The sequence below is a fragment of the Dromiciops gliroides genome, chromosome 6, assembly GCF_019393635.1.
Source record: "Dromiciops gliroides isolate mDroGli1 chromosome 6, mDroGli1.pri, whole genome shotgun sequence".
Taxonomy (NCBI): domain Eukaryota; kingdom Metazoa; phylum Chordata; class Mammalia; order Microbiotheria; family Microbiotheriidae; genus Dromiciops; species Dromiciops gliroides.
Window position 1 is genome coordinate 152,813,043 of NC_057866.1, and position 27,874 is coordinate 152,840,916.

At 40.1% G+C, this 27,874-nt stretch overlaps 1 protein-coding gene across 3 annotated transcripts in view; it reads left to right on the forward strand.

The window, feature by feature from the left end:
- The first annotated feature begins 4,483 nt into the window (after window positions 1-4,483).
- Window positions 4,484-27,874, forward strand: part of NAA15 (N-alpha-acetyltransferase 15, NatA auxiliary subunit) — a 93,666-nt gene continuing 70,275 nt past the window's right edge. For 2 of the 3 annotated variants that reach the window (XM_043969996.1, XM_043969997.1), the window contains exon 1: window positions 4,484-4,638. In XM_043969996.1, coding sequence (XP_043825931.1) covers window positions 4,585-4,638 — 54 coding nt within the window. In that variant the 5' untranslated portion in view covers window positions 4,484-4,584. The remainder of the gene's footprint in view (window positions 4,639-27,874) is intronic. The other variant, XM_043970000.1, reaches the window with a different exon arrangement.

The following is a 27,874-nucleotide window of genomic DNA, read 5'->3' on the forward strand; positions in this document are numbered from 1 at the left end:
CCAAGAATTGCTGACCACAGAGTGAAACAATTAGGAGTGTAGTAGATCTTCTGGCTTATCTGTATATAAAACTGCCTACCCAATGGATTGATGACACATGAGTCACTTTATAGTTTTGCAATGAGTTTGGGCCTCTAGGTCTTAAGCTCAAGTAAGCAAACCAGCTACCAATTTACTGAGTCAGTGGCTAGCTCTCAAATGAAAATTTTGTCTTCTCAGCAAGTGAGTGCATATATCCTTCCTATGGTCTCATTTGTAAGGAAGCATGCCACAACACAGCCCCTATTCACTTTCTAACAGGTTTAAACAGAAGCCATGTGTCAGAGTATTCAAGCCTAACAAGCAAATTACTAATTGCCTTGAGGCTGCTAGTCAAAGTCACTCCTCACTGCCCTCATCCATTTTATTTTGTTACTAGAGTTTCCATCTTCTCTTTCATACTATGGATTTTGAGAAAATGATGGGATAATGCAAATTTTCCACAAGTTGGAAGCTGCTTGAATAGAGTTATGCTTGAAAATACAAAAAGTTAGAGACCAGGTCTGAAATGACAGTTTAAACCAAAATTAAGGCGGTGTGTGGTAGTGGAAAGAACTTGAGTTAAGATGTAGGTTTGAATCCTGGCTTTTACTGAACTTGGACAGGTTAGTTCACCTCTCCGAACCTTGGTGCCTTCACTTGTAAAAATAGAGGATCAGGCTAGATAATTTCTAAGGACTCATCTCTAGATTTTCTAATAGCTATGAAGAAGCTATGAAAGACCTGGAATTGGAGACCTAGGTTAAAGCCTCATTTACAACCTGTATGACCATATCCAAATTGTCTACTTTCCTTGAACCTGTTTCCTATCTTAGGTTACTAGGTGACATAGTGGATAAAAGCCCTAGGCCTACCATTAGGAAGACCTGAGTTCCAATTCAGCTTCAGATAACTAACTAGCTGTATGACCTTGGACAAGTTATTTTATTTTTTTGGCCAAGTTATTTCTGTTTTCCCACAAAACAAGCATTTGGTACATAGCAAGCACCATATGAAAATATTAGTTATTATCTGTTCCTGACCATTTGGAAGGAGCTTCAATTTTATCAGGGTGGGGAACTCCTGATATGGGGATTCCCTCCACTGATAACAGATTGGAACCCACTGATGACTGGCAATTGCTAGGGAGTTGTTTGAGGCATATAAATCAACCTGCCCAGGGTTTTAAGACTGGGGTTATAAGTGTCAGAGGTAGGATTTATACCTAGATTTTCCTGACTTTCAAGGCCACCACAATATACAGTACACTGTACTGCTTCTATTCATCTCTGTACAATGAGCATAACGCTTATATTATCTATTTCATGGGGCTGTTGGGAGGAAAGAGTTTAATATGCTTTTTTTTTGTTTTTTGTTTTGGTGAGGCAATTGGGTTGGTGACTTGCCCAGGGTCACACAGCTAGTAAGTGTCAAGGGTCTGAGGTGGAATTTGAACTCAGATCCTCCTAAATCCAGGGCCGGTGCCTTATCCACTGCGCCACCTAGCTGCCCCAATATGCTTTTTAAAAAAAAATTTTTTTTAGTGAGACAATTGGGGTTAAGTGACTTGCCCAGGGTCACACAGCTAGTAAGTGTTAAGTGTCTGAGGCTGGATTTGAACTCAGGTACTCCTGACTCCAGGGCCAGTGTTCTATCCACTGCGCCACCTAGCTGCCCTGCCCCAATATGCTTTTATAAAGTGTTGTCATTATATTTAAGTGTTGCCATTACCTCCAGTTGGCCTACCTAGCTTTGAGCACTGGAGCTGGGACAGCATGTAGCATCCAAGAGACTTGAGCTTTACCTTTAGTCTTTCCATGCTCCTGGTAACACAAATAAGGCTAATTCCTTTCCCTACATCAAGTTTCTATGAAAATCTCAGTTCTTAGTGAAAGCATTACCAAATGGATATATACTTCTGAGAATTTAACCTATTCCCAGAATTAAATGAAGAATTTGGAAATGAAATAATTTGATTACTTTTAAGATCTATTTTGAGATGGAGAAAAAAACTTTGGTTTGCAAAACAGGGCTGCAAATACAACAGGTAACGTTTGTAATTCACTCAGCATCATCAGACAGTGACATGGGATAATAATGTTTTCAGTGAATACCTGGATAGAATGCCATTCAGTGTAACTGAGGCTAATTTGAATCTCTAGCTTTTAGAAGGTAGTTATCAACATAGCTATTTTATTGTTGAGCTCAGACTATCAAAGCCACTAGACTGTGCAACTAGACTGATGCTATCTGCTTAAATAAACTTGTATGCATTTTAACTATGATATTATCTGGATAAATGTAGAGTCAAGAAACCTGCCACTTTGGGGATTGGAAGCTCTTTGTTATAGAAACAAAGTCAAATTTGCCAAACTACATCAAACTACATCAATGGTTCACCTGTGCACCAGGTATTTAATTTTAATCTGATGCTATGTATCCCAGATTAATAATTCTTTTTTTTTTGCCAAAAGATTGCACTGGTGAGCTATTTTTCAATGGAAATTAGGGAGCCAATACAAAAAAAAAATCACCTTCCAATACTTATTAAGCTTGAGGGCTTGAAGTCTAAGATTTGATAAACTATGTGATTAAACTATTAATAGATACATTTCCTTGCACTTTAAAATATCAAGCTATATTATTTGATTTCAAGAACTCCTAAGGAATAGAAATATGACAGCAGGATGTGAAGCTTCAGACTCTTTCCACACCACCATGTTCTCAAGTCATTACTTCTTCAAGTAAATACATATGTTAGACACTGTGCTAGATTTGGGACAAAGACAAAAAAATGAAATGACCTCACATTCTACTGCTTCGTAATAAAGTTCTTTTCCCTATCTTTTACAATGGCTATTCTTACAAAGTGTTAGCAGAAAGACTAGCTATGGTTTAAAAAAAGGTTTTGATACCTTTTGTTTTTACATTATAGTAATTTCTCTTCTTCTTCTTCTTCCTCTCTCTCTCTCTCTCTCTCTCCCACCCTGAATCTAACCTTGTAACAAAGAAACGGTTAAGGAAAAAAAAAGGGGGGGAGAAAGATACAGTGATAGTATCTGTCTATGCAACATTCTGCCCACTTAGAGGTAGGTATGTTTCATTATCTCTGAGACCATTTTTGGTTTTTCAGTCACTCAGAGATTTACTTTCTTTTAGAAATTTCTTCATTTCCACTTGTAGTCACTGTCTCTTATTCTTCTGGTTCACACTTGTTTCATTTGTTTAGTAAAGGCTAGAGAGGATAGGGTGATGGACTGAGAGTCAGAAAGATCTGAGTTCCAATCTCACCCCAGAGACTTAACTCGTTGTGTGACCTGGAGTAGGTAATTACACCTAAGTGGGCCTTAGTAGTATCATTCTTATTAATGAACAAAGGAATTCAGTTAACACAAAAACTGGGAGAATCAGAGGTGCTAAGAAGAGCCGTACCTCACTGGGTTGATGGGAGGATTAAAAGGCGATCTCAGTCCTCGCCTGTCTGTTTTCCTACACAGGCCCCTTTTCCCTGCAGTCCCAATTCATATTCTTACTCTACACTCCTTCATTCCAGTCATATACCAACTTGTTCAGCCATTCAAATCCTTTGCCCTCTCCCCATTTTACTGTTGTTCTGCAAGTTCTGGCCGCCTCTTAACCCGGCAGCCTGTCTTTCGCTTTCTAAAAGCGATGTGGCTCGGAGTTTTCAAAGCTCAGCGACAGATCAAACGCCCCCTAACCAGTCGGCGCGGTGGGAAGGAGCGAGGAGGGCGCCGGCATTCCTGCCTTGACGCTTCTCTGGGGCTGGCCCGGGGCGAATTCCCTCTCCCCGCCGGGACCTTTCGGCTTCCTAAAATGACCCACTCGGTTATCCGAGGACCAGCCCCCAAGAGATCTTTAGACTTTCCTGGCAGGAGGCGCACCCCTTCCCCGCCCCGAGCAGAGGCTGCCCCGACCCAGGGGTCTTTGGCAGGCAGCCCGCTGACACCCAGCTAGGGGGGAAGGGGAAGCGGCGAGGAGAGGGGGGAAGAAAGTTCTGCACTTTGGGGCAGGAAGGGCCGGCATGCTCCGCCCCGCACGGCTCCCGAGCCGCCCCGGCTCACCCTCTCTTTCCCATAGGCTCTGGGCGGGACTGGAGGCGAGGACTAGGAAGGATAGGAAGGGGAGGGGACGAGAGGGGAAAGAAGGTCACGGCGCCTGCGCGATACGAGGTGTGACCCGGGTGGGAAAGCCCTCCGCGTCCGCCATTTTGGCTACCTCTGTCGGTCTGTTCAGTTACCACGTGAACCGCCGACGGGGACCCGCCGGGGGGGAGGCGGCGGCGGCGGCGGCGGCGGCCGGAACAGGGAAAGGAAGAGAAAAGCGGCGGAGGAGAGGGAGCCAGGTCGGCGGGCGGGCGGGCGGCACAGCGCGGCGGCGGCGGCGGGCGCTCGGGGCTGAGGAGGCAGCCGGGGGACGGCGGCGGACACACACACACACACACACACACACACACACACACACACACACACACACCCCCACAGCGCCCCAGACAGACCCGACCGAACCCGGGCGGCGGCGGCGGGAGCCGCGGGAGGAGCCGGGACGATGCCGGCCGTGAGCCTCCCGCCCAAGGAGAACGCGCTCTTCAAGCGGATCCTGGTGAGTGCAGCCCCCGCGCCGGACTCCGCCGCAATTCCCGCTCGGCCGCCCGGCGGCCGCCGCGCCCCGGCCCGCGCGCGCCCCTCGCGTCCGTGCCTCGCGCCCCGGCCGCCCTGCGGCCCTGCCCGCGCCCCGCCTAGGCCCGGGCGGGCGGCCCGGACAGGGGGTGCGGGGCCCCAGCGGCGGGCGCCTCATTCATTGCGAGCGCGCCGCACCTTCACTCGCCGCCACCCCGCCGGGGACGGGGCCCCTGTGCCCGCCCCGGGACCGGGTCCCCCGCACCGTCTTGCCGGAGCGAGCCGCCGCAGGCTCCCTCGGGCCGCCGCGCCCCGAGCTGCGCCCGCTTCCCGAGCGAGGGGACGGCATTTCTGCGACCCGGCTCTGCCGTCCCCTTTCCCGGGAGGTGGAGACCAGGTGGGGCCTGGCGGGAGGGGGCGGTCCGGGAGGAAAGAAAAAAAAGTTTGGAGCTTTTAGTTGTAAGATTGACTTTTTCTTGTGAATGAGACGTGTGTCTCGTGGCACAAACTCTAGCTGCAGAGCAGAGGAAAGGGCTCTAGTGATGGGTCTTTTCGCTCAACTTTTGGGTTTTTTTCCGTTACAGTTGTGAACAATTTGCGTTCCCAAATTAGTGTGTCTGGTGGTGTCCGTAGAGTCCTGTTAGGGCTTTAAAGTGTGATGTGTAGCTACAGTGCAGGACTACATTGTAGCACGTTTTCACCTGGCTTGTAGTGTGCGTGGAATAGAGATCCTGCCCTTTTCATGCCCATCCACTTTATCCAAGAAAGGATTTCGCAGTAACTGATTGTGAGTTGCTCTGTAGGAAAATGTTAACTTAGCATAAAAATCCATTTCTTACATCTTAAACTTTGAAAAATGTAGTACTCCGGAGATCATCTTCAAAAAATCAGAACTGGTAAACTAAGTCATTAATTTGGTATGACGAAATTTATTTGTACAAGAGATCAAGGAAGTTTATGTAGAAAAACAGTTGAAAAACTTCTTTCAACGTCTCATAGTTATTTTAGTCTTTGGTACCCTTGGAGTAAATCAGAATTATTAGTAGTTTTCATCCTTCTTGAGTGTAATTGGATCTTAAATATCAAATGCAGTCAGTGGCAGAGTGGCAACTTTGATTAACACTGAAATGATTCACTCGTCTGAAATACTGTGGTTTTTAAAAACAAGTTGTAGTTAAATGCTACTAATAGAACCTTAGAATCTAGATGCTAGATTGATATTGTGATATAGTATCGTGTCTGAGGATAGGAATAGGGATTAGATTTGTGATTAAATTACCATAGGGAAGTCTCATGTGAGGAAACTCTTTGCCAATTCAGGTCAGTGACTTACAGAAGTCTGAGTTGCCCAAAGCACTGATAGATTAAGTGACTTTCAGTTTGGGCATGACTTTGAACCCAGGTCTTCCTTGCTGTATTTATAAGTTATATATGTTTAAGGAAAGTAAGTATAAATAGCTGGGCAGAAAGATATGAGATGTTTTAATCACTAAGTAGTAGAAAGCTGAAAAATTATTCTATATGAGAATAAAGAAAAGGTGATTAGTGGGATGATGCATTCTAGTAGTCTGGAGTTTCAGAGTTGATCCAAATTTGTCAATTCATTGGTATTTTAGGAAGTTGAGCAACATTGGTAGATCAGACTTTTTCAGTCCAGGAAAAAACTGGGCATTCTTAATGCCTTGTAATAAAACATTGTTGCCAAATAGGTATCCATTCAAAGTTGGACTTAAGTAGGGAAATAGTTGATGTTTTTTATATCAGCTTGAAATTTAATGATAAAATGTGTATGCTTTTTTTTTTTAAGTGGAAATCTGGTTTCTCCATCACTCTAGAAGATTTCCAGAATTAGGGTTTCTGCAGTGAATTTTGTTAGGGCTGGTCCTGGGCCATTAATAGTCAGTGTGCTTTTGTTGGAGATGTGAACACTTTTTTTGTTCTAACTCTGATATGAAGAATAGTTAGAGAATTGAATCATAAATTGAATGAGATTTTTGTATAGCATGTCTTCCCTTCCTGTCACCCGGATATAATTTGTCCAGTGGAAAAAAACTGGCTTTATTTACATTTTGACATGAAATATTAAGCAGTATTTTCTTTGATTGCAAGATGATTTTACAGTTTTACTTTTGTAAATAAAAATCAGAGTTCTGGATAGTGTTTATTTTGGGTGCAACTTGCTGTTCTGAGTTATTAAAGGACATTTGAGTTCCAAATATTTTAAATTAGTACTTCTTTTGACAAATATGCTTAGCATACCTTTTTTGGTATTGTACATTGTATTATAATTACAGGTATTTTCTCTAGTCAAATTTGGTAGCTTTGGTGTAGAGGCAAGAGCAGTGGGTTTGGAGAGCTTGGTTTTAAATCAAAGCTCTGTTGCTTACTACCTGTCAACTTTAGCAGTTCATTCTCATTTTCTGAGCCTTAGTTTCCTCAATGAAATTAGGGTGTTGGACTAGAATCAAGAATTTATCTCTTAAGGGCCTTTCCATTTCTAAGAACCATAGCTATTCTGAAAAGTCATTTGCTATATCACTATCAGTGATAAGGATTAGTTGCATGCTGAAACCTGATTTTAAAGTAGGTAAAAAGAGGAGTGAAATCATTTGGGGGGGCAAAACCTGTAAATATTTCAATGAAACAAATAGTGCAAAATATATGAATTCTGCAACTGACACACAAAAGAAAGGTGTAAAAGTATTCTCTTACATTGAGATTAAATAAAAGCTGATAAAATTCTAGTAATCTAGAGTTTCCTAGGTGGAAAGAAAATTTAAGTTGTTAAAGCTAAGCAAAATATAGACTTAGTTGGATTTTAGCCCATTTGGGGAGAAAATCATTTTGAAAAGGTCTACAAACAATTAGTCAGTGAGAGATTTAATATTTTTGATGAAATAGCATGAACATTTTATTTCGTTATTAAGTGAAGGGGATAAAGTTTTCTTTGAAAAAAAAAGTGGGGTGGGGAAACACGGGAAAAGTTTTCTTTTTTAAATTTCAGGTAAAGGGAATATAGTTCTTAGTGTACTACAGATAGTGAAAGTAAATCCCTTATGCAAATTTTTTGCCCTTGAAAAGAACCTACACAGTTGATTGCATAGTATAGATTAAGTACTGTTATAGCATAGATTTACCAAGCTCAATAGATGACCAATTTATTTCACAGTAGTGTACAACAGAACTCCAGTTGTGCAGGAGTTGTATAGTTCTTGGGAACTGATTCTGACAGAATTTGTCTATAATAGAATATTTAGTAGAATTTAATTTGTATTCTTAAATATTTTAAAAGGATAAAAACAGTAATGGTGGGTGTCACATGTCATAAATTGTGCTAAAGAGCCAATAGGTGCTCTTTAAATGCTTAGTGAATAACTACTTTAAAAAGGCTTGTGGGTCATGCCTTCCACCTATGTACTTTCCAATCCCTTCCTTCCCTTAAATAAACTATCAGAAGTTGTTTGGGCCAAAAAAAAAATCACCTGGTGGTCAATCTTCTGGTCAGGGTCCTATTTGAGCTTAATTAGGCTGGTCCTTGATTGGGAATAAAGCAGAAAGGAGACATCCTTCAAACTTTAACAGCTTGGTGCAGGGCCTGCTGTAACTTTTCACATATCTTTCAAGAACTTAGGGTCACCTCCACCCCATTATGAAGCATTGGAAGAGGTCTTGGATGCAATCAGGAAGATGCTTAGTTGATTTGCCTTTTGAAATTTGTCATCTAAAAGTGTCCCTCAGTCTAAATGTTATTTTGTCTCAAAAGTTTGTGTTATCTCATATAAATACAAACACAAGTTTGTTTTTTATTTTAAATCTTTTTTTTTTTTTTTGCAGGCAATGGGGGTTAAGTGACTTGCCCAGGGTCACACAGCTAGTGTCAAGTGTCTGAGGCCGGATTTGAACTCAGGTACTCCTGAATCCAGGGCCGGTGCTTTAACCACTGCACCATCTAGCTGCCCCCATTTAAAATCTTTTTTAAAAACATTTTGAATAAGAAATCTGGTTATTCATTCAGCAAGAATTAAGTATTTAATGGAAATCTTGTGATGTTAAGCTAAATTTACTGTTGATATTTTTTTCACTTTAGATTCACAAAAGTTAATTCAATTTGGCAAACATTTTCAACACTATGATCTATTTTTAGTGGTCTGAAATTTAAAAAATAGGGTAGAAAGGAACCGTAGAACTGCAAATTCTTCAGAATATCAAAATGTTTTTGTTGAATTATTCTGGTTCACTGGAATATTGATTATTTTTGAATAAATTAAAATGAAATGTAGTTGATACTCAACTGATAGGGAGGGAACACAATTTAACCTTTGATACAAAGGGAATGCAAATATGACAGTTCTTTTTCCTACCCTTCAGTGGTTCTATAATCTAGTTGGGGATATATAGACCAGGGTGTACAGTGATGCCCCCCCCCCCCCCTTTTGGTGGGGCAGTGAGGGTTAAGTGACTTGCCCAGTGTCACACAGCTAGTAAGTGAACCCAGGTCCTCTTGAATCCAGGGCTGGTGCTTTATCCACTGCACCACCTAGCTGCCCCAATGCCCTTTTAAAATCCTTTGGGAAAGAGACAGAATACCAATAATGGATAGGTAGTTGACCTGAGACTTAGGAAGACTAGATTGCAAATTCTGTCTCTCACATATACTGGATTTGTGACTCGGGGCTGGCAAGTCACTTACTTTAGGGGCCCCAGGTAGCTGCAAGGCTAAAAGTTGAAGAACTTATGTACTGGTAGTAGGAGTTGCCTCAACTGGTATTCTCTACATCAGTGAAATAATGTGTATGGACTAAAAAGATCCCAACCTATATATAAAAAATAAATCAAGGTGACAACCTATTTTAGAAAAATCCTTTGGAAATAAATCTGGGCCTGGATGCAGGGGATGAACTTGGGGGGAAGTTCTGAACTCCTCAGTGCTGTGTTAGTGGACAGGATTGAACAGGAGACAGGAAAAGTGCTGTTCTCTTACTCCTTTAATGCTTGCAACTTCTAACCACCTGAAATTGAAATTAACTTGGACTTGCCACTCATTCACGTGAGGTGCCCCATAATCTCTGTGCAAGTAGCCATCTTGTCCTAAATTCTCCCCAGTCACCAGCAGCCTAAGAGGGAACTGTTGGAGGGGTAGGTAAGGACAAAAAAGATAAGGAGGGTCTAAGATTTGGCAGTAAGGAATCTGCATCTGGAAACCTCAGTGATAATAAAATTATGTCTTGGAAAGCATTACAGAAGTATTAAGCAACAAAAACAGACATTGTTCTTTTATCATGGGCATACCTCAGGACAATCCTGCATCTTTTCTCTCCCTCTTCTCTCCTTAGATGGAATCTTAAACTCAAGTTGTCCAAAACAAAACTCTAGTTCTGTCTAGTCTGTATGTATTGAATATGTACCTATTTATGTTGTTATACATATTATCTTCCCCTGTTAGATTGTACATGCCTTGAGAGCAGGGGCTGTCTTTTTCTTTTTTTGTATCCCCGGTGCTGAGCACAGTGCTAGCACATAGTAAGCCCTTAATAAGTGATTAAAATCTTTCAATTCTTTGATATAGACATTAAGTGCTCATTTCCAACTAGCTGCACTCTCTGGGACTGGACTCCATTATGATCATGCCTGCAGGAAATCTCATCCCTAGGAAACTCATCATCCTTCAAAATTGCATTAGCTTTAGGACTCACATCTCACCAGTAGCCTCTGCCCCTCTGATTGAAGGGCTGGAGGGTAGGATAAAGAAATCTTCCTACAGCTTCCATTTAAAGGGGACTCCCTATCAGCCAGTTCCACACTTCCTACCAGCTTGGATTGAACTTCACTATGACCCCACAGTGATATCTTCTCTTCCTTTTGTGTGTTGTTAGATTGTAACCTCCTTAAGGGTAGGGACTGTGTTTCTTTTTCATATTTGTATCCCTATCCCTACCACTTAGCACAGTACTTGGCACATAGTAGGTGCTTAATAAATGTTTGACTAACAGGAAACAGGAAGGATATTTGATTGTGGGTTATAACTGGGAGGATTCAAGGAAGATGTTAGATTTTTTTTTTTTGGCCATAGCTTTTTTTTTTCTTTTTTTTATTCTTTTTTTGCGGGGCAATGGGGGTTAAGTGACTTGCCCAGGGTCACACAGCTAGTAAGTGCCAAGTGTCTGAGGCCAGATTTGAACTCAGGTACTCCTGAATCCAGGGCCAGTGCTTTATCCACTGCGCCACCTAGCTGCCCCCTTTTTCTTTTTTTTAAATGGGGACAATGAAAGTTAAGTGACTTGCCCAGGGTCACACAGCTAGTAAGTGTCAAGTGTCTGAGGCCAGATTTGAACTCAGGTCGTCCTGAATCCAGGGCCTGTGCTTTATCCACTGTGCCACCTAGCTGCCCCAAAGATGTTAGATTTAAGCTCAGCATTAAAGGAAGAAGACAGTGATTTAGGAGCATAGGAGGAAGTTAAAGATAAATAGGCTTTGGACTGGCTTGGAAAACCTGAATCTACAATTAGTACCTACCACTGTAGGAGGCATGTCTTCAGCTCCTTTGAATTCCTGGTTAAGTCTCTTCTTCTTTCTTCTTCTTCTTCTTCTTCTTCTTCTTCTTCTTCTTCTTCTTCTTCTTCTTCTTCTTCTTCTTCTTCTTCTTCTTCTTCTTCTTCTTCTTCTTCTTCTTCTTCTTCTTCTTCTTCTTCTTCTTCTTCCTCCTTCCTCCTTCCTCCTTCCTCCTTCCTCCTTCCTCCTTCCTCCTTCCTCCTTCCTCCTTCTTCAGGGCATACTTTTTTTCCTTATTATTATTATTTTTTTTTTTGGTGAGGCAATTGGGGTTAAGTGACTTGCCCAGGGTCATACAGCTAGTAAGTGTCAAGTGTCTGAGGCTGGATTTGAACTCAGGTCCTCCTGACTCCAGGGCCGGTGTTCTATCCGCTGCGCCACCTAGCTGGCCCTTAAGTCACTTCTTTCCATCACAGGCTCCTGTCTATCACATGACTGTCCCAGGAGAAGCCTCCTTTATATTCATATAGCTATATGATTTCATTTATTTGGATGCTTTTTATAATGATTCAATTACAGCCTCTTAATACCTTGCTTGGCCTGTGCAACTCATATCTATGTCCTCCTATGAGTTGACTATTGGGGATCCACCCAACATGCCAGAGGCCCTCCTTGTCTTCTGACATTTCAAAGATCCCAGTGGAGCAATTGGGCTGTTCACCTGTTATCTCTTGTCCTCATTACATGACTAGCCTGTTTTGATCACATATTTTGCTAATGACCTTTTACTCCAGTTCTTTCAAGTTCCTTTTTTGTTACATATTGCAGCTTCTTCATATCTTCCAGGTACCCTTTTGTTGGTCTCAGCCTGATAATGATTTTTACTTCTTTAGAGACCTTTATATTCTGCTATATGTTGTATCCATTCAACACTACTGGTAGAATATTCATATTAGAAAGGTAGGCCTTTGATTCAAGGAGATATTTGGCTGTCATTAAAGGAACATTGCAATTTCTTCAGGTAAGTTCAGCCTACTCTGTTTAACTCTAGACCCAACTCAGTCTGCCACAGCTATATATACTGAAGGACAAATTTATGGGTTGAACATCTGTCAAAAGCTAAGCCATAGATCTTTTTTATCCACCTGAATTTTTCTTTGTGGATAGTTAGATTTAAACTCTTGACTGATCTCTTCCAGGAGGTTCTTCAGTGTCCTGGGACTTTATGTAGAAACCAATGTCCTAAAATATGAACATCTGGAAGAACACACCTTCTTTAACTTTTCTCTGTCATAGTAGCAAATTCCTTTGGCATTTCTGCATTTTAGACTTTGCTTGATGTTTATGATCAGAAAGGGTGGTCCATTGAATAAGATTATCGCTAGTTATCTTTTTTTTGTGGGGCAATGAGGGTTAAGTGACTTGCCCAGGGTCACACAGCTAGTAAGTGTCAAGTCTGAATCCGGATTTGAACTCAGGTCCTCCTGAATACAGGGCCATTGCTTTTATACACTGTGCCAAATAGCTGCCCCCTACCTTTTTTTTTTAAATCAGTATTTTTACTTCTGAAAAACATGAGCACTTCTATATACACAATTAAATTATATAATAAATTACATACATTACCTTAAAAGCCTTTCTGCTTCTCTTTGGTTTCTTCTGAACTTTGTAGGGAGCCTTCTAGGGAGTGGACAGGGACATTGTTACTGCTAACCTCTTCAGTCCTCTACCACTTTCTCCTCACTTAAAAAACAGAGGAGAAAAAACCCACCTAACCCTTGTAACAAGTTCGCACAGTCAAGCAAAATGATTTCATGTAGTGGTCATGTCCAAAAAAATATGTTTCTTTCTGCATCTTGAGTCTGTCACTTTTCTTTCAGGAGGTGGCTAACTTATACTATCATAGGTCCTATGGAAGCATGGTTGATCATTGCATTGATCAGAGTTCTTAAATCTTTGAAAGTAGATTGTCTTTACAGTGTTTTCTTCTTTGTATAAATTGTTCACCTGCTTTTGATCACTTCTTTCTTCATTAGTTCATACTATCCAGGATTCTCTGAAATCATCCGTATTCCTTTCCATTTACATACCTCATTTTGTTCAGCCCTTTCTCACTTGATGGACACTCTCTTAGATTCTAGTTCTTTACCCTGATTCCCTTTCTGCTCTCCTTTAGAAGCAGAAAGAATATTTCACTTGTGCATCTTCCTTACTCAATCCTAGACTGTGTTTCCCTGTTGGGTCTGATGTATTTCTAAACCATACTCTGTTTTCAAGTTCTCCTTTGTTCTTTTTAGATTGTGTGTATGTTCAACTTCTTGGTCTGTTTCAGGTAAGAGTGAAGTTCAATCCCCCTTTCCATATTTGTATACTCTTCTCATATACCCCCAATTATGAGAATAGCAAGTTTCATCCACTTTCTCTTTTCTATACTATTGTATTCGTTTTATTCCCCTAGGACCTCTTGTTTTTCTTATTTAAATTAAATACCTCCATGCCTTTTATAGAAATTAAGGTTCTGAAGGGATACTTGTTATTAGAATGTTAGCACTGCATCATCATACATTTCTTTCTAGTTGCTCAAATAAATTTACTTTTTTAGATTTTTGTGGGCTCTATTGCAAAATTCTTACTCAGCTCTGGTCTTTTCATCAGAAATGCTTGAAAGTCATCTGTTCCATTAAAGGTTCATTTATTTCAATTGTAGGATTACATTTGCCTTTGCAGGGGAATTTATCCTTCGTTGTAAGCTTGTATCTTTTGTCTTTTAAAATACAGCATTCAAGGATCTCTCTTCTTAAAAGCTTATAGGTTTTATGTGGTCATAAGTTTGTGGTTCTTTGGTAATTGAACTGCTACTTTCTGGATGCTTACTCAATAAACTTTTGTTAAGCTCCTTCTACGTGCCCTCCACAATGCTAAATGCTAGGGATACAAAGAAAGGCAAAAGACAAATCCTGTTTTCAGGAAGCTCATAGTCTAATAGGGGAGACAACATTTAAATAGTTGGAAATAATCAGTGGAGAGAAGGCACTAGAATTAAGGGGGATTGGGAAGGATTTCATTAAAGAACATGGGATTTTAGCTGGAACTTGAAGGAAGCCAGGAGGCAGAGATGAAGAAAGAGCATTCTGGGCATATATGGGGAATAGCTTCTCTAGAGCCAAGAGATAGAGGGTCTTGCCAGGAGGTCAGTGTCACTGGAGCCGAGTCTGTGGAGGTGTAAGAAGACTGGAAAGGCAGGGGTGGGGTGGGAAAGAAGCTAGGTTATAAAGGGCTTTGAGTACCAGAGAATTTTTGTATTTAATCCTGGAGGTGATAGGGAGCCACTTGAATTTGAGTAGAGAAGAGTGATATTGTCAAACTTGGGTTTTGGCAAGATTAATTTGACTGCTGAACGGACTGGAATCGGGAAAGATGTGGTAACCAACCAGCAGGAATGAGGAGATTAAGAGGCCTGTCTGTGCCAGGGTGGTAATTGTATCAGAAGACAGAAGGGAGTATATGCAGAGAATGTTATAGAAGTAAAATTAATAGGTTTTGACAACAGATAGGATATGGGGATAGGTTAGAGTATAAAGTTGAGGTTGGGAGCCTGGGTAACTAGGAGGATAGTGGTGTCCTCAACAGTAATAAGGATATTTGGAAGGAGGGAGGAGGGAATTGGGGGGGTGGGTGGATAATGAGTTGTTTAGGATGTCAGCAGGACATCCAGTTTGAGATATCCAGTAAGTAGTTGAAGATTCTTAATCTTGAGATCAACATAGAAAATAGGGCTGGATAAGTAGATTTGAGATGGTAATTGAATCCATAGGAGCTGAGGAAATGACCAAGTGAAATTTTATATAGAGATAAGAGGACTCTGGACAGAGACCTGGGGTCATTCATGGTTGGCAGGTATGACCTAGATGAAGATCCAGCAAACAAGACAGAGAAAAATCATTCAGATAGGTAAGAGGAGAACCAGGATAGAGAATTGTTATGAAAACCTACGAAGAAGAGTGGTGCCAATGAGTGGTGATCTATAGTGTGAAGAGTTCAGAGAGGTGAAGGATGAAGATTAAGAAAAGGCTGTTAGATGTCAATTAAGAGATCATTAGTGGGGCAGCTAGGTGGCCAGGGGATAAAGCACCAGCCCTAGATTCAGAAGGACCTGAGTTCAAATGCGGCCTCAGACACTTACTAGCTGTGTGACCCTGGGCAAGTCACAACCCTCATTGCCCTGACCAAAAAAAAAAAAAAAGATCATTAGTAACTTTGGAGACAGCAGTTTCTGTTGAGTCATGAGGTAGGAATTCAGAGTTTAAAAACAGTGACAGGAGAGGAAACAGAGGCATTTAACATGGAAGGCCTTCTTAAGGCATCTAGTGATAAAAGGGAATAAAGATACAGGATGATAGATAGTGGTGGGGATGGATGAATCAAGTGGGATGTTGTTGTTGTTGTTGTTGTTTTTGTTGTTTTGTTTTTAGTGAGGCAATTGGGGTTAAGTGACTTGCCCAGGGTCACACAGTTAGTAAGTGTTAAGTGTCTGAGGACAGATTTGAACTCAGGTACTCCTGACTCCAGGGCCAGTGCTCTATCCACTGCGCCACCTAGCTGCCCCAAGTGGGAATTTTTTTGAGGATTAGAGAGACATGGGTATGTTTGTAGACACTAAAATTGCAGCTAGTAGATAAGAGAAAGTCTGAATTTTGGCTATAACATTCCTGGGACTTTTTCTTTTGGGCTTCCTTGTAGGCAGTATCTGGTATATTCTTTTTGTCTTTAACTTGTCTTCTTGTTCTAGATCCGGGCAGTTTTCATGTATGATTTCTTGAAATATAGCATCCAGACTTAAAAAAAAAAATCATGGTTTTGAGGGAGTCCAGTGATTTACTTAAATTATCTATCTTTGACTTGTTTTCAGTTTAGTTAGTTTTGATATTGGATATTTTATGTTCTGATATTTCTTGCTCTCTCAGTTATTGATTTCTGTTTGGTCTCTTAGTTTTCAGGTTTGTTACTTTCTCTTCTAAGCTACTTTTCCAATTCTTAAGAATTTTAATTTCTTCTAGGTATTCATATACTATAACCATTATGGAAAATCCATTTTTCCGTTTGAGTCCCTGTAGTTGTCATGGAGTTACTTTTTCTTTTTTGGAGATTTCTAGATTTGCAATACTTTTTTATCCTGGTTGGTGTCTCTGGTTTACTAATTTCTACAGCTTTAGTTCCTGAACTGGACCTTTGTGCCAGGGCCAGCTTCTACTTTTGGGTAGAATTTTAAGCTCTTCTAGGTACTATTTGGATCTTTGAGGTTCAGAGTGCTATATATTTGAGACCCTCCTTATATGATGGTTTCAGGACAGGTTCCTCACAAAATTGGAGTCCTGGGGAGATACTTTCTGATCCATACTGCATTCTGAGCTGCTTGGTGTTTACTGTTGTTGCTTCTCTCTAAGGGTCCTGCTGTGGGTTTATAACCCCACTAGGGTTTTATTTGGGGAGCTCTCTGTTCCAGCTGCATCTAGACAGAGAGCTGGCAGCCGTGTCACTGATCCTTCTCTGGGAGGCTGAGGGTTTGTCTATTTTGGTCAGTGATTTCCATTCCCATTGCCCATGAGCTGCACAGGTGGATATTTTGTGCATTTCTAGGATGGAAGCAATCACTTAGGATAATTACTTATGGCATTTCTCAAATTATTTCTGTCTGGCAGGAAGTTCAGATTTTTGTTGGAGTTGGGGGTCAGGGTAGAAAGCCTACCTTCCTTCATGCAGCCATCTTGGCAGACAGTTCTTTGTAAACGTTTTCTAATAAGTTTATGTTATGAACCAGTGTGAACAGCCTGTGGCCTCTACTTCTGTCTGCTTGGCAAGTAAGTCAGGTATTTGCTGATAGAGGAAATTTTTAGACTCTTTTGGTGTCTTTGTTAAAGCAATTGATTTAAATTAGTTAAACATCTGTAAAAAATTATTGTGTTCTGAGTTTATCCTGGAACTTGCATTTTTCAAGGAAAAAACTATTGTCTTGATTACTATGTCTTTTGAAAATAAAATCAATTTTTAAAGCTCAAAGTTTCTATGATTTAAAAAAGTTATTCCAGCTTTTACCACTTGGATTATAGGTAAATAATAGTTTGCTTTTTTAAGAGAGGCTCCCTTAGACATAATTTTGCTTAGTCTGCTACAACATAGTTTATGGTGGCATAAAATAAAGTGGTAAATAATAAGATTTAGATCTCACTGTATGTTTGAAACTTTATTTTTTAAAAAAGTCAAATGATAATATTTGGACCCTTACAGTGTCCAGTACTTAATTAAAAGAGAGCGATCCTATTAGATATCCTATTAGCCTGAGTATTCCTTTTGTACCCATGGAATATATGATTATCAGTAAACATATATTAAGTACCTGCTATGTGTCAGGCACTGTGCTAAACATTGGATATACAAAAAGAAGCCCTCAAGGAGCTTACAATCTAATGGAGGAGACAAACAAACAAATGTGTACCAACAAACTATATGCAAGGATAAATAAGGAACTAATTAAGAGAGGGAAGGCACAAGAATTAAGAAGAGTTGGGAAAGACTTCTGCAGAAGATGGGATTTTAATTGGGACTTAAAGGAAGCCAGAAGGTGGAAAAGAAGAAGAAAAGCATTCCTTGCATGGGATATAGCCAGAGAAAATGCCCAGAGCCAAAGGATGGAGTGTCTTGTTTGAGGAGAACAGCAGGGAGGCCAGTGTCATTGGATCAAAGAGTACCTCATGGGGGGAAAAAGGTGTAAGAAGAATGGGCAGAGAGGGAAGCTGATGAAGTACTTTGAATATCAAACAGGATTTTGTATTTGATTCTGGAGGTGATAGGGAGCTCCTGGAGTTTATTGAGTAGGGTGATGACTTGGTGTGGGACCTGTGCTTTAGGAGAGTCATTTTGGTGGCTGAATAGAGGATGGATTGGAGTGGGGAAAGACTTGAGGCAGGCAGACCCACCAGTAGCTATTGCAGTAATCAAAGTGAGAGGTGAATGAGGACCCGTACCAGGGTGTTGGCAGTGTCAGAGAAGAGAAGGGGTGTATTTGAGAGCTGTTGCAAAGGTGAAATCAACAGGCCTTGGCAGCCAGCTTGGATGTGGTGGGTAACAGATAACAAGGAATCCAGGAAGACCTGTAGGTTGTGAGCCTAAGGGACTGGGAGGATGGTGTTGCCCTTTATAATAATAGGGAAGGTAGGGGTAGGGGAGGGTTTAGGTAAAAGATAATGAGAACAGGTTTGGATATGTTGAGTTTAAGATGTCTACTGGACATCCAGTTTGAGATATCTGAAGGGCAGTTGGAGATTGTGAGATTGGAGGTCAGGAGAGAGGTGATTTGAGAATCATCAGCATAGAGATGACAATTAAATCCATGGGAGCTGATGAGATCACCAAGAGGAAGAATATAGAGGAAATATAGAGGAAGAGAAGAAGAAGGCCCAGGACAGAACTCTATGAGACACAGAAATTGTGATCTGGAAGCAGATCCACCATAGGAGCTGGAGAAGGCAAAGAGAGTAGGATGAAAATTTTTATTTTAAAATAAAACGATGACATCAGTTTCTAATTATTTGTCTTTAAAGTGGATTTTGAATAAATTCAAGAAAGAAAATATTCATTTATTTATTTTAATCATGAAAGTATTTTATTTTCTACTTAACATGTAGAGACAGTTTTCAACATTTGTTTTTATAAGATTTCTTGTTCCAAATTTTCTCCCTCCTTCCCCTCTCTCACCCTCCCCCAAACAGCAAGAAATCTGATATAGGTTATATGTGTACAATGACATTAAAACATATTTCTGCATTAGTCATGCTGTGAAAGAAGAATCAGAACAAAAGGGGAAAACCTCAAAAAAGAAAAAAAAAGTTGAAATAGTATGGTTCAATCTGCATCTAGATTCCACAGTTCTTTTTTCTGGATTTGGACAGCATTTTCCATCACGAGTCCTTTGGAACTATCTTGAACCATTGTATTGCTGAGAAGAGTCAAGTCTGTCACAGTTGATCAACATACAATGTTGTTGATACTATGTACAATGTTCTCCTGGTTCTGCTCATCTCACTCAGCTTCAGTTCACTTAAGTCTTTCCAGGTTTTTTTGAAATCTGCCCGTTCCTCATTTCTTACAGCACAGTAGTATTCTATTACATTCATATATCACAACTTATTCAGCCATTCCCCAATTGATGGGTGTGAGGAAATGGGGAATGGTCTTCTCAATAAGAATATAATAGTCACCATTCAAATAATACTCCTCTGGACTTGTTTGAAGAAAAACGTCCCCCCCCCCAAAAAAAAAAAAAAAACACAACAAAATCACATGGTTCTGTGAAGCCCTGAACTGGTCTGAATTTTGTCTGATCCTGAGCTATGTCCATATGAGGGAGTATTGAAGAATTGTCCCTGTATCACCTCCCCATTGGCTAAGAACTCAAAGAATAATTATGGAAATTAGGGTTAGGAATACTACATTCTGGTTAGCCAGTTTTTGTGCGTAGATTGTAACCCTTGAGTAATCAAACCAGTGGTGAAAAAGTGGGGGGGGGCGGTCCATTCATGTTAGGGACTAAGATTTAAAACCGGGCCTTCGAGCCCAAATTCTTTGCACCCATCAGCTGCACACTGGGTTGCCCATTCTCACGAGAATGATAATAAATGAGTGTTTGACACATCACTGGCTGAGTTCCAGAGAATTATTGAGAAGGAGTTGTTTTCCTCAAAATGGGCATTCCCTCAATTTCCAATTCCTTGTCACCACAAAAAGAGCAACTATAAATATTTTTGTACATGTGGGTCCTTTTCCCTTTTTAATGATCTCTATGGGATACAGACCTAGCAATGGTATTAGTGGGTCAAAGGGTATGCACAGTTTAATAGCCCTTTGGGGCATAGTTTCAAATTGCTCTCCACAATGATTGAATCAGTTTACAACTCCATCAGCAATGCGATAGTGTTCCAATTTTTCCACAGCTTCTCCAACATTTATTATTTTCCTCTTTTGTCATGTTAGCCAATCTGATAGGTGTGAGGTGGTACCTCAGAGTTGTTTTAATTTGCATTTCTCTAATCAATAGTGATTTAGAGCATTTTTTTCATATGGCAATAGATAGCTTTGATTTCTTCATTTGAAAACTGCCTGTTCATATCCTTTGACCATTTCTCAATTGGGGAATGATTTGCATTCTTATAAATTTGATTTAGTTCCCTCTATATTTTAGAAATGAGTCCTTTATTAGAAATACTGACTATAAAAACTGTTTCCCAGCTTTCTGCCTCCCTTCTGGTTTTGGCTGCGTTGCTTCTGTTTGTACAAAACCTTTTTAATTTAATGTAATCAAAATAATCCATTTTGCATTTCATAATATTCTCTATTTCTTGTTTGGTCATAAACTTGTTCTGCTTTCCATAAATCTGAGAGGTTAACTATTCTTTATTCTTCTAATTTAGCTATAGTATCACCTTTTATGTCTAAATCACATATACATTTTGACCTTATTTTAGTATAAGGTGTTAGATACTGGTCTTTGCCTAGTTTCTGCCATAGTAGATAGAAATTATTATCAAGTTTATATCCTTGTAATTATTTGTTTAGGAATCCTATTTTGCCCATCTTTTGTCACACACTTGGTGCTATCAATAGGACTTTTGTAAATAAATCATATATCTGTGGTCCTGTAACTTTTGGTTTGCCACTTGGAAGGTCTTTGGTAAACTTCCTCACTTACCTTTTGGATATATTCTCATTGGCTAATGTTGAAATTGTTCAGTTGTTTGTCTTGTCTGAATCTTTGTAACCCCATTTGCTATTTTCTTGGCAAAGATACTGGAGTGAGTTGCCATTTCATTCACCAGCTCATTTTACAGATAAAGAAACTGAGGCAAACAGGGTGAAGTGAGTTGCCCAGCATCACACAGCTAAGTGTCAGAGGTCAGACTTGAACTCATGAAGATATAGGCCTATCACTTTCCACTGTGCCTGCCACCTAGTAATCCAGTGTTAGGATTACAAACTTTTTCTCATGATTTTTCTGCATCACTCTCATTTCTCTTTCCATTTTTTCCTCTACCTCTCTTACTTTGTCTTTTTTTTTTTTTTGGATGAGGCAATTGGGGTTAAGTGACTTGCCCAGGATCACACAGCTAGCAAGTGTTAAATGTCTGAGGCTGGATTTGAACTCAGGTCCTCCTGACTCCAGGGCTGGTGCTCCATCCACTGTGCCACCTAGCTGCCCCTTACTTTGTCTTTAAAGTCCCTTTTGAGCGCTTCTATGGCCTGAGACCAATTCATATTTTTCTTGGAAACTTTGGATGTATGAGCCCTGACATTGCTATCCCCTTCTAAGGGTGTACCTTGATCTTCCTTGTCACTAAAGAAACTTTCTATGCTTCTCAACTTTCTCTGTTTGCTCATCTTGCTGGTCTTTTACATGACTTTTAACTCCCTCTTACAGTGGGGCCCTCCCTACTTCCAAGCTACACTGTTCCAAGCTTTAGAGGGTCCCAGGTGTTTTAGTTTAAGGAAGGGCAGGTCATTCACTAGTCTGGCTTGTTCCCTGCTCTGTAGATAACCCCTGGTCAACTTGCTAAATAACCAGACAGCAAAACTTTGAGTGCTGTGGTTGTTTGCTTTGATGAGCCTGCACCACTCCCCAGCCTGGTCTCTGCTACTTAAGCCTACTTCCTGGTTTCCAGCAGTGGTAAAAAAAAAAACAAAAAAAAACCCAAAACCCAAGTTCCGACTCATTACCAGCAGAGACCCCTGGAATCTCCCCTCTGCCAACCTCTCAGCAAACCGTGAGCTTATTTCCAGATGACACTGGCACTGCAGCTGATTCAGAGGCCCTGGGGGTCTCTTTCCCTGGCTTGGCCTGCCTGGGACTGGATCTGTGTCAGTGTGGCTGTGGGGTTGGGCTCCACTCTTGCCCCAGCACAGCAGCCCCCTCCTGTGGACCTTCTAAACTGTCTTTGGCTGGAAAATTATCTCAGCCCATTCTTTTGTGGGTTTTGCTGCTTCAGGAATTGTCCTATGGCATTATTTGGAGGTTTTTTGGAGCAATCGTGTCCTGAGATTGTGTTGTGAGTTCTGAGAGCTTATTGCCTTTCCCTGACATCTTGGCTCCACCCTGGAAATCCCCAGGATTACAAACTTTTAAATATATTATTCAGCTCTTGATGAGGGCCACATTTAGAATATTGTTTAAAAAACCAAAAATATGTAGAGGCCATCTTGCTACTTTCAATAAACTTGCAATTTGGTCAAGAGCTTCTTACTCCCATGTTATTTTTGTTGTAAAATAGGGCAGTATCTTGTTTTTGCTTTGGGTTGTGCTCTGCTGGAATCTGAGCATCTGGATGGAAGGTAGTCATAAATAAAAATAAAGGGAAAAATCCATCCTCTTCTCAATAATTCTCAGGAACTCAGCAGCGAAGTGACAAAGGCTTTATTTTCTTCTCATGAGAAGGAGGCACCCTGGTGTATAGCTAGTGGGTACCCAGAAAGGGGGCTCGCAGGCCCTGTTTTATTCCCTAGTCCCTAAGGAGAATGGACCCTCCCCTTTTTCATCACTGGTGGGGTTACAATCTACACACAAAAACTAGCTAATCAGAACGCAGTATTCCCACCCCTCTTCCTTGTATGGGCATAACTCAGGAGTGGACTTTATACTTCCTTATATGAACACAACTCTGAAGCAGACCAGGGCTCCTTGAACCATGTGACCTTGCTAACCTGAGGGGGAGGAGGGGATCTGAGACCTTTGTCCTACAAACAGGTCAGGGGGAGTATGACTGACTTATATCCACATTGAGAGGAGACAACTACCCATTTCTCACAGGTAGAAATGTAGATCCATCAAAGTGGAATGAAGTCAGTGTCATTATTGCCTTCTCTGTAGATTTCAAAACCAGAGTTTCATACAGTGGCCTATACATGTCTTCTTTATTTCTGGAAGTTCTCTACAGTTTTAATGGTCCCAAATAGGTTTCACCTTTGTTTTGCAAATCTCAAGAAAAGATCAAGGGATGTAAAAAATTACTGTATGTTTTATTTTAGCCTGTGTTCAATAGTGGTTTCATAAGCTTCAATAGTACAATTGAAGGTAGGCTCACATCATTGTTTTCAGTGTTGTCTTTTCCCAAGTGAGTGAATTCATTTTCTTTTCTTTTTTTTTTAATGTGAATTCATTTTCAATGTTTTCCTACCAACTAAAATTTCAGGCCATATTTGTCTGCTTTGTTTGACTTGTACTGAATATATTTACATCATGCCTTGAAAGGCATCAATTACTCATCAACAATTTAGATAGATAGATTGATAGAAAGAACGAAAGAACAAATGCCTTCTGATGAATTTCAATAAAAAGATTCTACAGTGAGGAACCTAGATAAAATTTATCCTGAGATAGATTTTATTTGCCTTTATTTTTCAGTTCAAAGTAAAAGTACCTCATTGCTTCTGAGAACTGACAACATGGTATAATTTTATTGCCCTAGGAGGTATTCCACATACTTTTTATGGATAGATTTCTTCCACTGATGACATGACAATAAGACCAGTGTGACAGACTAATGAACTTTTCTATTTCTTTGGATGTAACAGACCAGTTAGCACTCTTTGGCTTTCTGCTTTTATACATTTCTGAATATTTTTAAGCATTGACTTACTAATATGAGGGAGGGCCAGATTGAAGTATAATAATGTTTAGCTTTTGTAAGTGACCCTTATGCTCTCATTGCCAATAAGAACTATTCTTACTTTTCAGACATTGTGGCTATTCATCTCTTTTGTCATAAACTTGGGTCTGAAAACCTCCTTGCTAATGTCTTTTATATTGTCTGTTGCATAAAGAACTTCACTGGTGGACTCATCCTTGCTGGAATCAGATGAGCTCTGTTTCACACATTGCAGTCATAACATTTACATCATTAAGTTCACTCTCTGAAAATTTACCATTCAATGAGTCAGATGGGATATTTTGTATTCTAAAATTTGTTCATTGGAGAATCTCCTGGACATTTTATCAGTGAAGATAAAAGCAAAGATATATTATTGTGATATCCCAACTATATATTCTGAAATTCTAAATAACAAGGAAAAATTAGTAAAAACTCCTCGTAATGATAACATTATATTTTACTCTGTTTTTAAAATGGTTGACAAATTCTATTGATAACTCCAAGTGGGAAAAGACTAATACTGGGCAGAGAAACAACCCAGTAGAAATAAATGTAGAAAAATTTCCTCTTACAACAAAGTATAAAATATTTAACTATATGCATCCTTTGACATTTGGTCTTTATAGGTAGGAGCACATGTTCCATTTATTTATTTATTATTTGTGAGAGTCTTAGAATCTTCACTTTGGCATGGTTGTGCAGAGTACCTTTTTTTTTAAACAAAAGAGTTAGATTCCCTTTGGAGAGCTGTGTTTATTGAAGAGTGTGTTAAAATATTTGATTACTATAGCTATTGCACAAGTTTTGGGTGAGCATATATTAATTTATTAATAATATACCAGTAAAGGATTGACCATGTGTCTCCCTAACTTCTCATGGGCTCAGGCCACATGGTAGAGGAAGCAGGGAGAAAGCTTCAGCATGCCAGTTAGCTTGAGAAGGAAAAAAAGCCACAGAAGACCCATGCTGTCTCTCAGAGAAAGAGGAGACATCAGAGAACTCAGAAGATCTACAAGACCTAAGAGCTGAGTCCTCCCTGGCATTTTTCTTTTTCTTTTCTTTTTTTTTCATTTCTTTTTTTTGGGTGGTGGTGAGGCAGTTGGAGTTAAGTGACTTGCCCAAGGTCACACAGCAGGCTGGATTTGAACTCAGGTCCTCCTGAATCTAGGGCTGGTGTTTTATCTACTTTGACACCTAGCTGCCCCCCCTCCCTGGCATTTTTCAAGTATTTTTATCCTCTTTTGATAGAGACAGGTCATTATACATTGATCAAAGCTAATTGGTTAGGTGGCAACTAAGGTGGTACAGTAGATAAAGCACCAGCCCTGGATTCAGGAGGACCTGAGTTCAAATCCTGTCTGAAGACACTTGATACTTACTAGCTGTGTGACCCTGGGCAAGTCACTTAACCCCAGTTGGGGCTCCCCCCATCAACAACAACAGCAACAAAAAGCTAATTGGTTAGCATCATTTAGTTACATTGGTTGACATGATTTGAAGGTGGTCTACATTAAAATGAACTCTGGAGATGATAACAGGGAAAAGAATGGGAAAGACCCTCACTCAGGTTGCTTAAGGCCGAGTCCATTATCTAGGTGTGGTTTAATTCCATCAGCCCTTCCCAGATAGAGACAAAAGAATCTATGTATTCCTTTTGTTCCCTTGGGTTTGTATCTGATGAGATTTGATAAAAGTTTTTCTAGGAGAACTCAACTTTCTGGATTTGGGGGGTGGGGAGAAGCACTGAGAAACTGATCTCTGGATCTCCCAAGAAATCCATTATTAATAATTATTTTCTTTTTTAAAAAATTATTTTCTCACAATCCCTCATCAGACTTGTTGAGAAACTACCATTTCCTCAATGAATTAAACTAATATTACAAATATATTACAAATGGTTCTTAACTATGGAGCTTCTGATGGTTAATATCAAGAGAAAAAGTGAGGGAAAAATCCATCCTCTTCTCAATAATTCTCAGGAACTCAGCAGCGAAGTGACAAAGGCTTTATTTTCTTCTTATGAGAAAGAGGCACCCTAGTGTGCAGCTAGTGGGTGCCCAGAAAGGGGGCTCGCAGGCCCTGTTTTATTCCCTAGTCCCTAATGAGAATGGACCCTCCCCTTTTTCATCACTGGTGGGGTTACAATCTACACACAAAAACTAGCTAATCAGAACGCAGTATTCCCACCCCTCTTCCTTGTATGGGCATAACTCAGGAGTGGGCCTTATACAACTCTGAAGCAGACCTTATTGAGACCAGGGCTCCTTGAACCATGTGACCTTGCTAACCTGAGGGGGAGGAGGGGATCTGAGACCTTTGTCCTATAAACAGGTCAGGGGGAGTATGACTGACTGTTATAACCACATTGAGAAGAGACAACTACCCATTTCTCACGAAAAGGGAGGGGAGAAATTGAGGGAAGCATTGGCAAAACTTTAGTAAGTCGACCTTACAGATTGTGTGTGCAAAAGGGAAAAGGGAAATGTCCATTTAAGTCTCTGAAAGTCTCATCTGCTACATCTTGAGGTGGTTCTTGTATCCTGGGTGTGATCTCACATGTGATTACGAGCAGCCTTTCCCAGTTCTCTCCTACTTTTAAAAAAATATACACACATAGATATATATTTATATATCATACTATGCATTATATAAATATATATTATACAAATATATGGGGGTGTACATTTGGAATTATTGTGGCATTATGATTTCTTTGCAGTTTGCCCAGAATTCCTTTTTTTTTTTTTTTTTAAGAAGTGATGGGGTCTTTATTCTTAGAAGTTTTTTTTTTTTTTTTGAGATATTTTATTTTTTCCATTACATGTAAAGATAGTTCTCAACTTTTGTTTATACATGCTTTACAATTTCAGATTTTTCTCCCTCCCTCCCTCCCCTCCCTCCCCCCTCCCCTAGACAGCAGGTAATCTGATATAGGTTATATCTATATATATCTATACATATACATATAGATATATATACACACACATATATATACACATAATAACATTAATCCTATTTCTGCATTAATCCTGTTACAAGAGAAAGAATCAGAGCAGTGATGCAAAACCTCAAAATAGAAAAAAAAAACAACAGCACCCAAAACAAAAGAAATAATATGGTTCAATCAGCATCTATACTCCACAGTTCTTTCTTTCTTTTTTTTTCTTGGATTTGGAGATCCTCTTCTATCATGAGTTCCCTGGAACTCTTCTGTACCATTGCATTGGTGAGAAGAATATAGTCCATCACAGTAGGTCAACACTCAATGTTGATGATACTGTGTACAATGTTCTTCTGGTTCTGCTCATCTCACTCATCATCAGCTCACGTAAGACCCTCCAGGTTTCTCTGAACTCTTCCTGCTCATCATTTCTTACAGCACAATAGTATTCCATTGTATTCATATACCACAACTTGTCCAGCCATTCCCCAATTGATGGGCACCCCCTCAACTTCCAATTCCTTGCTACCACGTAAAGAGCAGCTATAAATATTTTTGTACATGTGGGTCCCTTTCCCCCTTCCATGATTTCTTTGGGCAAAAGACCTAAAAGTGGGATTGCTGGGTCAAAGGGTATGCACAGCTTTATCGCCCTTTGGGCATAATTCCAAATTGCTCTCCAGAATGGTTGGATCAGCTCACAGCTCCACCAACAATGCATTAGTGTTCCAATTTTCCCACAGCCTCTCCAACATTTATTATCTTCCTTTTTTGTCATTTTAGCCAATCTGATAGGTGTCAGGTGGTACCTCAGAGTTGTTTTAATTTGCATCTCTCTAATCATTAGAGATTTAGAGCATTTTTTCATATGGGAATAGATAGCTTTGGTTTCTTCATCAGAAAACTGCCTGTTCATATCCTTTGACCATTTCTCAATTGGGGAATGACTTGGATTCTTATAAATTTGATTTAATTCCCTATATATTTTAGAGATGAGGCCTTTATCAGAAGCACTGGCCTCAAAAATTGTTTCCCAGCTTTCTGCCTCCCTTCTAATTTTGGATGCATTGCTTCTGTTTGTACAAAAATTTTTTAAT